Genomic DNA, 16,558 nt, shown 5'->3' with positions numbered 1-16,558 from the left:
GATTGTAACTTGCTTTAATACTAGATCGTCTCGATGAAGATGGCAACACTGCATCACTATACTGTTGCATTCCTGTTGATCTTCTGTATTTGGCCATCCTCAAGGACAATGCAACATCACGTGTTGGAAAGAGATGAGTGTCAGGTCCTGTTTGATAATCTATGGGGCATTCGAACCAGGTGTCTTCATCCTCATATTCTCTTCCCCAATCTGATGAAGCTTCACTCACGTCTAATATGGAGGTCGTCGTTGATAGAAAGTTAGTTTGGCCAATTTCCTGAATATATTTTATCATGATAAATAATAATGCTATAGTAACTCAATTATTATAATAGTCAATATTTTTCAATGTATCGTTAGTTTTTTTATTGTAGTATATTTAGTCATATTTTTTGAATCAATTCTAATTTTTGAGCGTATCATAATAACACGTTACATTGTACCAGATGTTGATTAAGCAAAGTAATTTTAACAAAATTTTAAAAATTTCCATAAAAATTTTGTAGTTTTGAGATAGGATGAATAACAAAACTAAAAAAAAGGTGGTCAACAACTTTAATTATAATTAGATAAGGTTTCCACTTACCAAATTTAATGTAACTTTTGATCATGATCAAACTTATTATAATAAGTAGTGTCATAGATTTTACTAATAAAAAACCAAATTCTGTAAATAACTGCTAAAAAACAATCAAATTTTGATATGGGACATTTTATTTTGTTTTTATTTATTTTATTTATCCTTAAAGATAAATTAATATAAATATCATACAAACTGAATTTATACCTCTTAATCAATTATCATATATACTATCATACAAAAACATATACATCAAAACAAACATACATTTAAACTTGCATGTATAATAAAAACATGTGTGATTATGTATGCATGCACATTCATGTTAATGCATTTTGAAAAACAAATTTCTTAATCTTTGCTTGGTGCAATGTCTGGTAGTGGTAATTTAAAAGTAATTGAGATATAACTAAGATAATCACATCAAGCAGTACAATCGTAATTCTTCGCACTTAAAATCATTTTTCATATATACAACACGTTTAATAATCAACATATAAAATAGGCGTGTATACAAGTACACACAAAACATAGATACATATATATGGCATATTGAAACTTATATGACAAAATCTGGCTTTAAGTCTGACTCAATTTTGCTTAAACAATTTTAGAAAAATGGCCAAAATCTTCATAAAAATAAGTTTTCTTGAAACTTTTAACTATAATTTTGTAAATTTCTGTAAAACACTTGCACGTTGTACATGTAAATTTTCAAGTAAAAATCCAAGTACTTAGGTGTCAAGAATTTTAAATTGGTAGCACTCCAGTGCAAGTAAGCTACCAAGTACCACATCACTGGGGAGGGTCAATTATTATAAAAAAAACTTGAATAGTTCGAAATTTGAAAAAAATCTCTATTCTATAAAAATCTATAAAAAAAAACTATGATCAACAACTTCATCCAATGAATTTTAAAGTGTCCATCTCATAAATGACGTAAAACTGTGAAAACAATAAAAACCCATTAACTGAATTTACTGCGTTTCTAAAAATTTATGATGCATTTTTTGAAACAAAAGACGGTAGAAAATTTTTAGTGTAATGGCTAAAATTTTTGGCACCGCTCTTGTAGTGACTAGGATCAAATGCATAGATATCTCCGCCATTTACATGCAAGATGTCTGATGTGCTCATTTACGCGTAGTTTCATGCATTGTGTTTGCTACTGATATTTAAAAAAATGTAATGCAAAATTAAAGGGAAAATCGTAAAAAAAAATAGTTGCCATTTTAAAAATTAGAACAAATAAAAAATTTCAAAAATACTGTTTCTTGTCAAAAAGACATGCAACCATCCAAACATGTAGACGTAAAAATATGCAAATATATGGACAGACGCGTAAATATTCAAATATGTGAAAATGAGACAGGCAAACATGCATACATAAAAATATGAAAATAAAAATAAACATACAAATATACAAACTTGCAAATGTGCAGACACATAAATATACAGACATAAAAACATGTAGAAATGCATACATGAAAATATGCAAACATGTAAGAATCATTAGAATGGTGGAATTACGCTATAAAATTAATTATTTTTATCTTGTTATATTTGTTAGCTTCGCTATTTGTCATGGACTGTAAACCATAGAATTTTTACATACCATATAGGATTGTAAAAATCTACTGTAGAGGCAATATAAGGGGCAGAAGTTGCGAAGTCAATAGCGAGCTTTTAAGAGAAGTTGTAATTGTGATTTATGTAGTTACTTGGATTAGTTTAGTGTTTTTATTATTGTTGACATTAAAATAAACGTTCAACAAAATTTGCGCTTGAAACAGTTGTGTTCATCTATCGGACATCCTGAACCTAGGAATAACGATAACTTGACGATCGTTCAAGCTACAACACTGGTGTTGGAAATAGAGATCTTTGTAGTTATAACACTGGTGTCTGTTGTAACAAATGTCAAAGCGTTACAACATTGGTGATAGAAAAGAGATTTTTGATAGTTCAAAACTTCCTGCAATAAAAAATGTCAGTACAAGAAAACCTCAACACAACTAATCTGAGAAATAAACTACGGCAATAAACCTCGACCCGAAAAGAGCAAAGGCAGTTTTGATAAACCGCCTAAGGGATACTCTGATAATCGAAAGTAACGATCCGGACGAGTTTGAATTTCCGGATCCTATAGAATAATAAACCGATATGAACAGAATGTTCAATTAACACAACCGATTTTATTAGAATAATATAATCAGCCTTTGGAAAAACATCACTTAATAAAAAGACAATCGAAACAGTTGTACAGGAAACAACTATACAAGATCCTGGCATTATCTCACCAGCTTATTCAACTACCCTACAATTACATTAGCGATTGCAAGTCTATCATTCCTACGGATGATTTTGACTGCGAAGCACGTGTTAACTGCGACGCACGTGATAACGATCGATCAACACACATCCGATTATATTAGATTAATACGACCAGCCGCCAAATGATGACACAATAGAAACAATTAAACAAGAAACAACATCATCTCACCAGCTTATTCAACTACCTACAATTATATTAACGATCGTAAGTCTATCATTCCTACGGATGATTTCGACTGCGAAGCACGCGATAACTGCAATACACGTAACAACTACGATGCACATGTTAATTGCAACGCACTTGACAATTGCGATGCATGTGTCGACGTGAAGAATGTACTTACCGTAATGATGAAGATGATGACGAAAACGACGATGAATGTTTTAAAAATATTAGCGAAGTTGTCAGTGACATGGACATTGTAACTTTTAATATGACTATTGCTCGAATATTTGCTTAACCACCAAACTTGCTTAACCCTATTCATTTTGATCGAAACTAGGAAGTTGATTATTTAAATGGTAAAAATGTCATTAAAGGTGGTGTTAATGCGAATGTTCATTCAGGATACGAATTGGTAACAGGCACTGATTCAAGTTTTGAGATAATCCCTTCAACATGCACCTGGAAGGAAAGCTTGATTCCCGTCTACCTGGATATCACGGACGTTTTCTTTGGGGAGAAGAATGAAATTTGTATCGCTCAATCATGCTGAAAAAGATGTCAACAATGATATTACAGCATGTGTCTTAGGTTATTGTCCTGGTCATCTACAATAAACCTCATAAGAATGGGTCATCTACAATAAAACTCAATAGAAAAAAACATTTGCTGGAATGGCCAACAAAATTAAAAAAAAACCACGACGTCTGTCTATGTCTAGAGGAACCGAAACAACGGAAACGTAGCATGACCCAAAAAGAAATAACGCAGATTTCAAAAGCAAAACCCTGGTTTGGTTGTACAATCTACAGCGCAGAAAAAAGAGATGCCCGGCAAACTTCCCAAGTTATTGGAAAGATCGGTACAAAGTCACTAACAGATTAAATGACGTGATTTGCAGAACCTATGACAATAGAAAAAACGGACAAAGAAGAAAGGCGTTCATTTGAATAAGTTAGCCGCAATTAATTGAAATAAGGATGTAACGCCAAGTTAAAGTTGGAGTATTGTTATAACTACTGGAATGGTGGAGTTACGCCATATAATTAATTATTGCTATTTTGTTATATTTGTTAACTTAGCTATGTTTCATGGATCGTAAACCATAGAATCTTTACACACCATAAAGGTTTGTAAAAATCTGCTGTAGAGGCTATATAAAGGGCAAGAGTAACAAAGTCAATAGCTAAGTTTGAAGAGAAGTTGTAATTGTGATTTATATAGTTACTTGGATTAATTTAATGTTTCTATAACTGTTGGCATTTAGATAAACGTACAACCAAGTTTGCAGTTGTATTTATCTATCGGAAATCTTGAATCTACGTAATAACGATAACTTGACGATCGTTGGAAGCTACAACACTGGTGTTGGAAAAATAGAGATCTTTAAAGTTATAACACTGGTGTCTGTAGTAACGAATATCAAAGTATTACAACAATATAAACATGCAGAAGTGCGGACATGTCTATATGCAGATATACAAAAAAGCATACTTTCAGTAATAATTTAGGTCCAAATTCAGAAACTTTGGAGCCAGCATCACTACTTGCAACATCGCTCTTTCCATCCTCGATGCCTAGACTAGATGCCAAATCAATTTCTAATGATATCGGAGGAGCTTCGTCTTGGTAAGACGTCAGTGGTCGAAGTATGACACAATTTTTCACTTTTTTCAGACCTCTCTGCACAAAATAAAAATGAATATAAAAATGAAAAGTTAGGGATGAAAATTAAAAAATTATTTTATTTTTGTATATTCACAACCTAAAACTATAAACACAAATGCTGTGAAAGCTAGTGTCCAATTCTCAGACCAATGATTGCATGCAGATTTGCATGTTTGAAATTTTTTTGATGAACGCTCTTTTGAAAAACTCTCTACGTTTACCTTCTGAGCCAGCTCGTTAGCTGTAAAATTTAAAATATCAAAATATTTTACAAAAAACCGACCATCACCTCGTATCTTGACCTGACCATATAAGACTTGTGCCTATCAACGCTGATTCGATGGCCGAGACCTCTGTGGTTAGAAAGTTCAACAAACGGATGAATCAGCGCTTGTTTTATCGTTAGTCGTTTTCTGTTTAAAAGTGTTTTAACAATTCAATTAAAAACGAATAAACAGTAATTGTTTAATATTGACAAAAAAGTAACAAACAACTAAAAATATTTTAAAAGACACTGGAAATAAATGCAAAATAGCAAAATTGTCAATATTTTTGAAAGATTTAAAAACTTTAAAATTGCAAGAATGACCAAGTCATATTTTGAAATCTCATATTTTTTAAAATTTGCTACAAAACACTATAATTTCTTTGAGCCCTATACGTCAGAAAACGTCAACATATTTTAAATCATTTTTTCAAACATCTAGTTTTTTAACCTGCAAACAAAGTATTTGTATCTTGTGTGAGCTGAGATTAATTTAAATGAATAATATTTTATGTGTAACTATTTCAAAATTTGGTAGATTTACTGAGCGCGCTCAGATGTTAACGCACGTAGTCAACTATGAGAAAAAACACCAACGTAATATCATCATCATTCTCTTAGATTTTGGCAACACATCTTGGGAAGCCAGCCACAGCCTCATAATCTTTACCCTTAATCATCATCACATCTCACTCTAGATAAAAAACTTATTAAAAATATTTATGCCGATTATTCAATATATGTTCTAGGTTGCGAAAACTTAACTTCTCCTATTCCGGTCCGGTTCTCCAAGGCCATTGTCTTTCCATTGTCGTTTGATTTGTTTCAATCCGTTGAGAAAACTAATCAAAAAAATTTCAACAGTGCGGCTATGTGTGGGAACCCACATTCAATTTAAAAACCAAAAATTAGCTTTACTTCAATTTGCCAACGACACGGCTATCATCGCAGCCAGCACAAAAAGGTTACAAAGTGTAATTAACCTAAACCAAGCTTGGTGCAACGTAACCGGTATATGCCAGCTCAAGGTATTTTGCCACCTAAGACAAGATTCCAGTTTGCCGCCCTAACTGAAAAGCACTAATATATTAAAAAATACCTTTAAGTAAAACTAAAAGTAACGTACAAAACGTACATTTGCAAAACATTAAATCCAAACAGTACAAACACAAAAAGCAAGCAAATACATGCAAAATGGGCATATTTTAACATGACTTAGTGTAAGAAGTTTACTTCCTACTCTTTTCAGATGCAAAAGCCTTCAATAATTTAGTAAAATCTAATCTAATAGAAGTGCCGCCCGAGGCAGCTACCTCTCTTGCCTGTGCCGCACTGATGAAGATTAACACTGCGCATTTGGCATGAGAAAACAAAATGACATGGCAGCTTCTCCAATGATTACCGTTAATGAGAAACTATTTTCACACAGCGAACTAATGCAAAAAATTGTTGTGCGCATAATAAAGAAAGTAGGTTCCTGCCGCGTTATGTCTAATTACCGTTCTGTTTTCCACTTGCAATTTCGCCACTAAAGTCGCGACTCAAACAGCTTAATAGGATAAGATCTTCATCCTACGACACCTAAAATATATTATCACACAATAATTATTTGTCATTTGTTCAATTTTGTTAATTTTCTTTAATTGTATTGTATTTGATGACTTTTACGTTTACTGCGCCAGACACCATATCATTCACTTGACACGATGACTCAGGACGACCAGATCCGTGCAATTGGATTTCATCAGCATAAAGGTGACACGTAACTAATTATATGTATTTATTTAGTCATTAACAAGTCAACAAATTAACTTAATTTAATTATTTATTTGTTTCTTTCTTATGTCATAACTTTATTTTCCATGATTGAACCTTTTAAATCTATTAATTATTTTCCGTTATAATTTCATTCTCATTTTATAATAATGACTTGCATGTTGTTACAGTTTCTGCGTCAGTTGAATTTTGATTTTTGATAGGGTAAAAATTGTCCTGGCGCTGCTTGACCCTCAGCTTAGCATTTGAAACGGTTAGCCATGCCATTTTGATGTTTCGTCTATTTCATGAGTTTGGAGTATCAATTGTAACCTTGCAGTGGCTGCAGTAAATTTTGACTAGGCGTCACTAGCAAGCGTCATTTGCGGGTGGTTCGTCTGAGAAATATGAATTATTGGTTGGGAGTGCCACAGGGTTCGGTACTTAGACCGCTGTTGTTTCTGGTGTACGTTTCTGATCTTATGGAACAAGTAGAAAAATCTGGTATTTCTGCAAACAAGCACTCCGATGACTTTCAGGTTTACTGTCTGGGTGATGTTAATGAGGTACCAATAATATTAACAAGAATTGCTACATGTATTGCAAAAATTGATGTTTGGTTATTGTGAAACCGGTTGAAGCTTAATCCTGATAAAACAGAACTAATTTGGTTTGGCTCTTGTCATGGTTCTACATCGATGCCTATGATGGGCGATAAATTGGATTGGTTTAATACCACTTTAGTCGGTAAGGTGTCTAGGAGTTATCTTTAGCCAGGAACTGAACATTTATGCCCAATGTGTTGGTGGCTGGTGTTGTAGGTAAGGAGCTTGCAAAGATTGCAAAGTTGGCATTCAAATGTCAGTTTTGATGAAGTTTGTAGATGGGTTGATATTGTACCGTCAAATTTTCGACTAAGATTAGCAGCGAATGGAATGGTGATAGTTCATAAAATTGTTGTAAAGCTGAAACGGCGATTAGTGGTAGAAGATTGACAGTGACAGCCCGGACAATCTGGAATTCGTTACTTAGAGAGATAGGTGCTAAAAAGTGTATACTTATACTGCACGAATTCATAAATTACAAACATTGCATGTGATAGGCAGAATTCTTTGCTTTCGTAGCCAGCCATTGCAACTGCAGACCCGGGCATCTTAAACGCCATTTTGTTGCTCATGAAAATATGGTATATGACGGTATATGATGAAAATAAAATAATAAATATTAAAAAATAAAAATTACATGTTACAGAAAAATAAAAAACAAGTATTAGAGTAAATATATGAATATATATAAGTTAAATAAATACATAAATGAATTAAAAATAAGTAATAAATAATACCAGACTAGTGAGAAATAAAAAAGTAATGAGGGATATAAACTATTTTCCTAAACATTTTATGAAAATGTAAATGATTTGTGCCAAAGAATGGATTTTTCTATTAATGTGTTGAATATGCGGTGATTACTCAATTGTGATTGTGTTAAAGTGGGTCTTGTGAAAACTTGGATTGTTAAAAATATGAAAATATATAATAATTACTTAGGATCTGTTTGGAGGAGCTTGCTGATAAAATCTCTCGATTCAGCAGAAATGTCAGCAAATGCCTGAGCATCAAATTCCCACATTCCATCACGGATGTCTGCCAACGTTTTCTTGTGCGTTTCTCGATAGAACGGGGAAATACCACTTAATCTAAATTGATTTATACAACTTATTTCAAAAAAATTTCCATTTTAATTTAATAAAAGTTTCATTGAATCAAAAATGCGGGAGACCATAAAAGAAAATAATAGTTTGGTTACTAATCTTAACCTTAAAAGTAAGCGTAATTTTAAAACTAAAAAATATTAAAAAAACGATGTTCATGCAAAAAGCGCAAGAATAGAATATACACCAAAACATACATGTACAATAATACTTATAGACAATTACTCCACTAGCGTACCGAGAGATGCGGGGGCGGACCGCCCCGGGCCTCCAATTATGATGGGGCCACCAAACGGCCGATCGATATGAATTTCATTTTCTATAAATATTTTCATTAATAAGTATGTATATATATATATATATATATATATATATATATATATATATATATATATATATATATATATATATTGCTTCAATTTGTTATTTGTATATTTATTTATACATAATATGTATTAACATAATACATAGTTACTAAAAATGTTGTTATTAAATCCCGAATGGATATTATTCTAAGTTGAAGCCAAGGTTAAAACAATGCTAGAATAATGTCAGATGTTCATTCTGGAGTACAAGCCAGGATCAAATTTTTCAGAAGATTTTATTTGTACCTTGTTTTAATCATTGGCTTGACTTGAGGAGGTATTATGCATTTGGAAGTAATTCAACTTGTGTAACGTTTTTCTACATAGCTACGAAAGGTTTGGTTCAAATTTTAATGAAAAATATTCAAGACTAATTTTTTTGCTCATCTCCTAGATATGGGACAAATCCAAGAACTTGAAATCCGTGACATCTAGATCCTAATCAAAATCTTCATGATGGATCCGGGTGGATCCAAATTCGGATCCAATTTGCATACGTTCCTAATACCAAAGATATTGTTTCAAAGTGAAAGTTTACAAAAATTAAAATTTGCTTTTGTGAATAATAAAAACTGGCAGCAGTTTGAATTAAAACAAATCGCGAATACATTATTGAGTTTGTATATTTATGTGTATTTATGACATAATCATTGTTGATATTTAGATTCACTTGTTCCGCTGATCATAAAATTTAACCTGTTGATATCGCTAGAAGTTTATTTATTGAAAAAGTTTTGGCTTATTTTGTTTGATCATTAAGAAAGAGGTTTATGCAGGAAATAAGAAAATGATTCTATGTCATCTTTTATAATCTTTCCACTATGTTGTCAATTTAAATTATATGTCAAAATATTATCTTGTAATGATGAGTTGGAGTATTAAATGTACAAAACTGAAAGACGATACTAATATTAGAAGAAATAGGGATAGATCGAAAAAATTTACCTTTAATTAAAAAAAATCACCTACTAGATATGTTTTTGTTTTAGAAACTTGATCATGTAAAATATAGTTAACAATATTGAAAATATTTTAGGATTTTAATGTGGTGATCTAAATACAGCATTAATTCCAGTTTTTAAATTGCTGCATTTTAGATCGTCACTGAAAACAACTGCGACCTTACTATAAGAGGTGACATCATCAAAAACTGAATATTTATTAACTCCTTTAATAAAAACCTAAAAAAGGTCTGTTAATAATAATGGTCACTGATTGTTACGGTTCATCTGACACCAGGCAAAAAAATAAATATGGTGAAATATGATGCAAATCCATAAAATAAAAAAAATAATCAAAATAAATACAATCTTAACAAAATTTATGACAATTATTAATAAACTCTGAAACAATGAAAATTGTAAAATTTGATGAGTGATTGATTGTTCGTGGAAACTAAAGAATGACACCAGGCCAGGGCAAACCTGTGCGCGGGTAAATTCGAGTGCCAATAAAGTTAATCTAATTATATGGAAAACCCTGCTTTTGCATAATAGACAAATAAATTAAATTTAAAGTATCTTTATTTACCTATGTTCTTAAAATAACAATTACAAAGAAAAATTTATTTCTATTGTTAATAATATTCAAATAGGATTGTTTGTTAAAATGCAAAAGAATGCAATAAAATTTTGATCAATTTAATAATAGGGTAAATTAAATCATGTTATCTAGTCGGTTAAATTTTTAATATTTTATTTTAAATTTAAAAAATTAAACCATTGCAGTAAAAAGATTGCTTACAGCAAATAGGTAAGAATGCCGACATTCCAAACATCAGTGGCTGGAGTGATTGTGTCATCAATAACCACTTCAGGTGAACAGAACTCAGGTGTGGCATATTTGACGTGCAATTTACGAAGAGGGTGAAACAGACGCGAATAGCCAAAATCAATTAGCTTCAATTCATCAGTTGTTTGGTTAGAAAGATGCAAATTTTCAGGCTTAGTAAAAATTAAAATAAATTAATTAATCTTTTAAACTGTAAAGGGGAATATCGAATAATATTTAAAATATATAAATATTACAAAATAGCTACTGGAATATAAAAAATGTAATGAAATCAACAAACTTTGAGGTCTAGGTGGATGACATTGTTCGAATGCATGTATTCGAGAGCAATGAGCAGTTGACGTATGTAGTAAGCCACTTCACTTTCTGTCAAAGAATCTTCGGTGACCAGCCTTTGCAACAACTCACCACCTGTCACTCTAACAGCACATTATTATTATAAACATTTTACGTCGTTCTTAAACGCATCTGATTTATGACATCCTTGCTTACAAATCAGCAAACTAAAGTATAAATACAAATTAAACATGTAATTCAAATTAAACTTTGAAAATATATAAATTTATTCAATTATCCGCAAATTCACAAGAATATACAAACAAACATGTAAAATATAATTAACGTTTTTATAATAGAACAATAAATTATTATGGAAAAACGATAACTGACATTTCCATGACAATGGCCAGTCTCTTTTTATTTTCATAACCATCAACCACCTGAACAACATTTGCGTGGTCGAGCAGTGCCAATATTTCGAGTTCTTGAACTAACTCATCCCTGGTAGCCAGGTCACTGTACTGTATGAATTTGCATGCGTACTGGTTACCTGAATTCTTGTCTATAACTCGACGCACGATTCCACACGATCCTCTAATCATTTGAAAATAAAAACAGATGTTGTTAGAATAAAATAATTGCGGTCCAACAAATCTTTTTTATGATTTGATAGAATAAAAAATATTTAATGAATTTTGTTTTTGAATAATTTTACGTTCTACTTTTTAATTTATTGATATATTTCTGTTCACTATAAACATTTTTTAATTTATGATAATTATTAATATTAATTTTGTTATAATAATATAAGTACAATTTGTAAATTTGTCTAAATATGTCTCGCCTTCCAAATACACAACTTGGCGGAAATGATGTAATATTTTGCCGAATTCTTATGACTCATTTGTATATGAAAAATAAAATATTTTGACCAAAACCTAAAACACTCAAGTCTGTCTTACTGTATCCACGTCGCCAAGGCCAAAAGAAAACATAAAAACTGCTTGACTCTATTCTACTTGCAAATTGTCGTCCTACTTTGTTAGGCCATATAGCTTGTGCTCGACTTAAGGAAAACTACCACCGGGCTATAAAATAATAATTACATCAAAAATTTCAAAAGAGTTTATTTAAATATAAGTAATTTTGAACGGAAGGAGTACAGTAAAACAAACAAAATTCTAATAATTCAGCGTTTTAATATAGTGCTAATGATAATTTAAAAAATATTAGAACAAATTAAAGTCTTTCATGAATGATTTCAAGATCTTTTTAAATTTATACAAAGATATAACATTGCAGCTTAGGTTGTGTTTTTGAAATTTATTCCAGAGTCGGGAACCCGAGCAACTATTAAGGAAAACTAAAATGTTCTATTTTGCCGGTTTTAAAACAAGACAGATATATTTTCATGTTTCTCTGGCTTTTTTGTATTTGAAGTAATCAACAAATGCATGCGAAACAAATCCATTTTGCTGTTTGAAGACAAAAATTCCTGTAAGGTAAGCATGTTGTTGCTTGAAAGAGAAGTTGAGATTTGATTGTGATGAAAAATTTCTAGAATAATTTATTGAGTGAAGGTAGATGTCTGAGAGTACTTTAATGCCCTTTTCATGAGTTGAAAAATTGCTTTAATGTTTGATTTAAAAAAGGTTAAAGGTTACTCTCTCTTTTGGGCTTGCCTCAAAGATTTAAACGACAAACAAACACAGCGTATATGAATACGCGTAAAAAACACGTATCATACACATTGCATATGTTAGGCGAGGATATCTTTGTAGGATCTCTTTGTATTCGAGTCCAGTCATTGCAGCAGCAAGACCAAGCGCCTTTAACCATTGAGCCATCACGCCGTCCAATTTGTACGTTAAAGCCCAAACTAAATTACAATTGCATTTTTACTTTTAGTGGGAAGATAAAATTTGTATTTGTTGATTAAGCCCAAGCCTCTGGCGAATTTTGAAGCAACATTTTTAAGTGAGGTACAAATGTTAATTTTGTATTTAGGTACATTTTTAGGAATTTGCAAACTTTAGTTTCACTTATACTTACGTTGTCAATTGTCAAATTTTGTACGACTCTTTTCTACCTTTCTCCTTTCTACCGACACATAAGTTTGGTTTACAACATGACAAGAGATTGAGATCATTCTGCCTGCTTTCCTTTCCGATTTGTTTAATTTATATGTTTGATAAAGATTTAATGTTTGACTGGATAAATTTTTGACTTTTTTCCTTTGTTTTGCTGTACAGACGAATGAATTTGCATGTGTAAATTTTGTATGCTTTCATGTATATATGCATGTATATGTATCTAGGCAGTCGTGAATTAATGGATTAATTAATTAACTCTTTGATATGTGTTCATTTGTGTGACTTCATGCATGTACTTCTATAGTTATATAGAATATTATTTTTTTGGTGTTATATTAATATAGTTTATTTTTATGTAGTTAATTAATTAATTATTATTGTTATTTGTTATTACTATTATTTTTCTAATTTTGCTTTTAATTTGAGGGGTATAATTTGTTGGAGGCATAGGAACGACAGTTCGCGCCTCATTATTTTCTGTTTATGTCATGTTATGAAAATCGTAAAAATTACCTTCCAATTTCATCTACAACATGAAAAAAATCTTCAACAGCGCCAAGATTAAATTTAACGTCTCTCCATAAACCAGTTTTGGCTGAAAAATTTCAATCGATATATCTATAAGTTAAAGCAAATAAAATCAGAATCTAAATATGCAGAAATATTATGCAAATACATGAAATAAATCAATTAAATTATACAAATACATGAAATAAATCAATTAAAAAATAATCGAAATGAATAAAATCTTTAAAAAGGGAATAAATATTTATTGAAAAACAATGAAAATTGTAAAATTTCATGAATTTGAGAAATAATTTTTCATGAAAACTTAAGAATGACCCAGACCCTAAAGCGCACTGAAAATATGAGATGGCCAGTATTTTACAGTATGGCCAGCTTTTTTTTTCCATTTTTCCTTTATCCTTATTAGTCTCACCAATAATTTTTTCATTTCATAAAATTCTAATATGTTTTTTCATATGCTAGGCTGACTGCTCTATTTAAAGTTTTTATGTTCTTTTTTGTAGCAAATCTACCTCTTTACCGGATACTGGGATTATTCGTTGTTTTTAAACCTTTCAGTACCACATCTGCCTTTTTCAATCAGCTTCTTGGCATTTACTTTGATCTCTTGTGACAACCAGAAAATTATTTAAAATTGAAATATAAATTTTATAATTAAAATATTACTTGTGTACACAAACATTAAATAGTTTAAAAAAAGTCGACAAACCAGTTATTTTCACATTTGCAGTGCAGTAAACTTTACCAGCTTCATTTTCAGCCACACATTCATAAACCCCTTCATCACTATGTATAGCATTTTTAACGTTTAATGTCCAGTGATCATATTCTTCACGAATAGTTTGTACTCTGTGTGACCCTGCAACAATTCTCCAATCTTTTTTGAATAAAACTTTAGGGTATGGTATTCCGTGGACTCGACATTCCAATTTTCCAGTTTTGTGCAAATGAAATATTTGATCCTTCATTGGTTCCAAAAAGGTTGGAGGATCTGCAATAAATTTTTTAGTTTATTTGTGTTTGAATTTCTGTAATATTTGCTTTACTAATAACATCTACTATTTGTTTCTGAAAAATTACAGTATTCACTTTCTACATACTTTATTTCAAAACAGAATGCTCTAATAAAAGTCAGGACTAATAAAATTTTCAAAATTTAATTATCTAATAAAAATTATAAAACCTACGGCCATGTTTAAATAAAAACAACAGTGTTTACTATTTTCACCATTTTTAAACCAAGCCACCAATTGATCGATTGATCGATCAATCAATCAATCAACTAATCAATCAATCAAAAATATTTTTAAAAACAAGTAAATTTTTAACCTGACATTTCCATTTTTATAACTCTTGAGACTGTTCCAAATTCATTTGAGACCTCAACTTTGTACTCGCCAACGTCTGACCAATTGAAATCGTGCAACGTCAACACGACCTCACCTTCTTTTGTGTTGCTACTGGTAATTCTGTCCCCCAATTCAATCCTTTTCATTAAAAAAAATTCGATTTTTTATTTACCAATAATAATTGGAAGATCAAAATTTTTATTAGTTTGTTTAAACATTTACAAATAAAAAATAATGATCCGATCAATTGGCTGATTAGTTCATAGCGATTTGACATGTTTTAAAGATAATAATGGATATTATCAACCAAAGAATCAAAGCAATTATATGTATTTGTAAAGTAATAATCAAATCGATTTCTTATTGAATATTAATTAAACAAAACTTGTGCGTGGAAACTAACTAATGACTCATTGTAACGTAACGTTCATCAAATAATGTACATGTCTGTACAATCAACATTACAACATTACAAGAGTTTTTCGATGAGAATAAACTAAAGTGCAAAAACAGTTTTTTACTGTTAATTTCATATATTTTAATAAAAGAAAACAAAATTTATTCCTCCAGTTTTTTTAAACAAGTTCATGTAAATTTATATGCAAGATCTAATATTATCTAAGGCTTTTTTTGATTTTATTATTATTCGATTAATTGATTATTCGTTTGTTAGTCTGTCATAGGTTTATTTTGTTAGATTTTAAGACTAAATTAAGTTTTTGGACTGAATATTTTCGTTTGTTTGTCTAGTACATTATCTTATTATTTTTATCGTTGATACTGCTAATCAATCCGCTAGTTTATGGTACCTGCTATTTAAATGTTTCCAATAGTTTTGTTCATTGAATTTTTATGTCTTCTTTTTATACTTATTTACTTTATTTCATATTGTTTTATTTTATTATTTGTTTTTGCTTAATTTTATTTTTTGTCTTTCATAATTGTTTGTTTTGCGAACTTAAGGTTGAGTCCAATATATATTTTTATATTAGAATATATATATAAGTGCTAATAAGCACTTATATATATTGTTCATATAATAAGCTCATATATATATTGTTATATCCGCCGGAATTGTGGAATTACGCTATATAATTAATTATTGTTGTCTTGTTATATTTGTTATCTTCGCTATTCGTCATAGATTGTAAGCCATAAAATCTTTTCATACAATAGAGGATTGTAAAAATCTACTGTATAAGATAAATAAGTACTTGTGAATAGCGAAGTTTATGTAGTTACTTGAATTAGTTTAGTGTTTTTTTTTTACTGTTGGCATTCGAATAAAAGTTCAACCAAGTTTGCGTTTGAAGCAGTTGTTTTCACTATTAGAAATCTTGAACCTATGAAATAACGATAACTTGACGATCGCTGGAAGAAACTGGTGTTGATAATTGAAGCCATAACATTGGTGTTGGTAAAAAAGAGCGTTAAATATATTAATTATCACATAAGGTAGTGAGTGACGCGACGATGTAGGATTTACGACGATTAGTGACAAACTGCGTATTGGCAGGTTGGAGTTTGTCGATTGTGGAACGATATTCGTATCGTTGTGGTACCGTCACCTGCTGTGGATCGTTTCTAACGGGGAACGTCGGCGTCAAATCACTATATTGGAAGAATAGCTGGAAAGTGTGGTCGAATCTATTGGTTTGTTTGTTCATGGTTGGTTTA

General features: G+C 30.7%; 5 protein-coding genes across 5 annotated transcripts in view; 2 read left to right on the top strand and 3 right to left on the bottom strand.

Moving 5' to 3' along the window:
• The window catches only part of HELRODRAFT_166920 (hypothetical protein), a gene marked incomplete at both ends in the record, with an annotated part of 1,974 nt that extends 598 nt beyond the window's left edge, over window positions 1–1,376 (bottom strand). Inside the window, 2 exons of the mRNA XM_009012089.1 lie at window positions 10–277; window positions 1,272–1,376. Of these exons, the coding sequence (XP_009010337.1) occupies window positions 10–277; window positions 1,272–1,376 (373 nt within the window). The remainder of the gene's footprint in view (window positions 1–9; window positions 278–1,271) is intronic.
• Window positions 1,377–2,497: 1,121 nt separating this feature from the next.
• On the top strand, window positions 2,498–3,630 carry HELRODRAFT_166919 (hypothetical protein; the record flags this gene model as incomplete). The annotated part of the gene is made up of 4 exons (XM_009012088.1): window positions 2,498–2,569; window positions 2,797–2,977; window positions 3,087–3,250; window positions 3,418–3,630. The coding sequence occupies 4 exons, from the start codon at window positions 2,498–2,500 to the stop codon at window positions 3,628–3,630; spliced, it is 630 nt and encodes a 209-aa protein (XP_009010336.1).
• Window positions 3,631–4,340: 710 nt separating this feature from the next.
• On the bottom strand, window positions 4,341–6,366 carry HELRODRAFT_166918 (hypothetical protein; the record flags this gene model as incomplete). Its single annotated transcript, XM_009012087.1, has 5 exons — window positions 4,341–4,439; window positions 4,572–4,760; window positions 5,029–5,158; window positions 5,462–5,492; window positions 6,324–6,366. The coding sequence occupies 5 exons, from the start codon at window positions 6,364–6,366 to the stop codon at window positions 4,341–4,343; spliced, it is 492 nt and encodes a 163-aa protein (XP_009010335.1).
• Window positions 6,367–6,716: 350 nt separating this feature from the next.
• Window positions 6,717–7,969, top strand: HELRODRAFT_166917 (hypothetical protein; the record flags this gene model as incomplete). Its single annotated transcript, XM_009012086.1, has 4 exons — window positions 6,717–6,765; window positions 7,129–7,304; window positions 7,407–7,517; window positions 7,868–7,969. The coding sequence occupies 4 exons, from the start codon at window positions 6,717–6,719 to the stop codon at window positions 7,967–7,969; spliced, it is 438 nt and encodes a 145-aa protein (XP_009010334.1).
• Window positions 7,970–8,304: 335 nt separating this feature from the next.
• HELRODRAFT_71418 (hypothetical protein) lies at window positions 8,305–13,555 on the bottom strand (the record flags this gene model as incomplete). Its single annotated transcript, XM_009012085.1, has 5 exons — window positions 8,305–8,461; window positions 10,585–10,784; window positions 10,913–11,051; window positions 11,302–11,505; window positions 13,518–13,555. Coding segments are annotated over 5 exons (738 nt in total), but the record flags the coding sequence as incomplete, so codon positions are not given.
• Between the last annotated feature and the right edge of the window lie 3,003 nt (window positions 13,556–16,558).

The sequence above is a fragment of the Helobdella robusta genome (assembly GCF_000326865.2).
Source record: "Helobdella robusta unplaced genomic scaffold HELROscaffold_10, whole genome shotgun sequence".
Classification (NCBI taxonomy): domain Eukaryota; kingdom Metazoa; phylum Annelida; class Clitellata; order Rhynchobdellida; family Glossiphoniidae; genus Helobdella; species Helobdella robusta.
The sequence above is the reverse complement of the archived record's forward strand: the minus strand, read 5'-3'. Positions and strand labels throughout refer to the sequence as shown.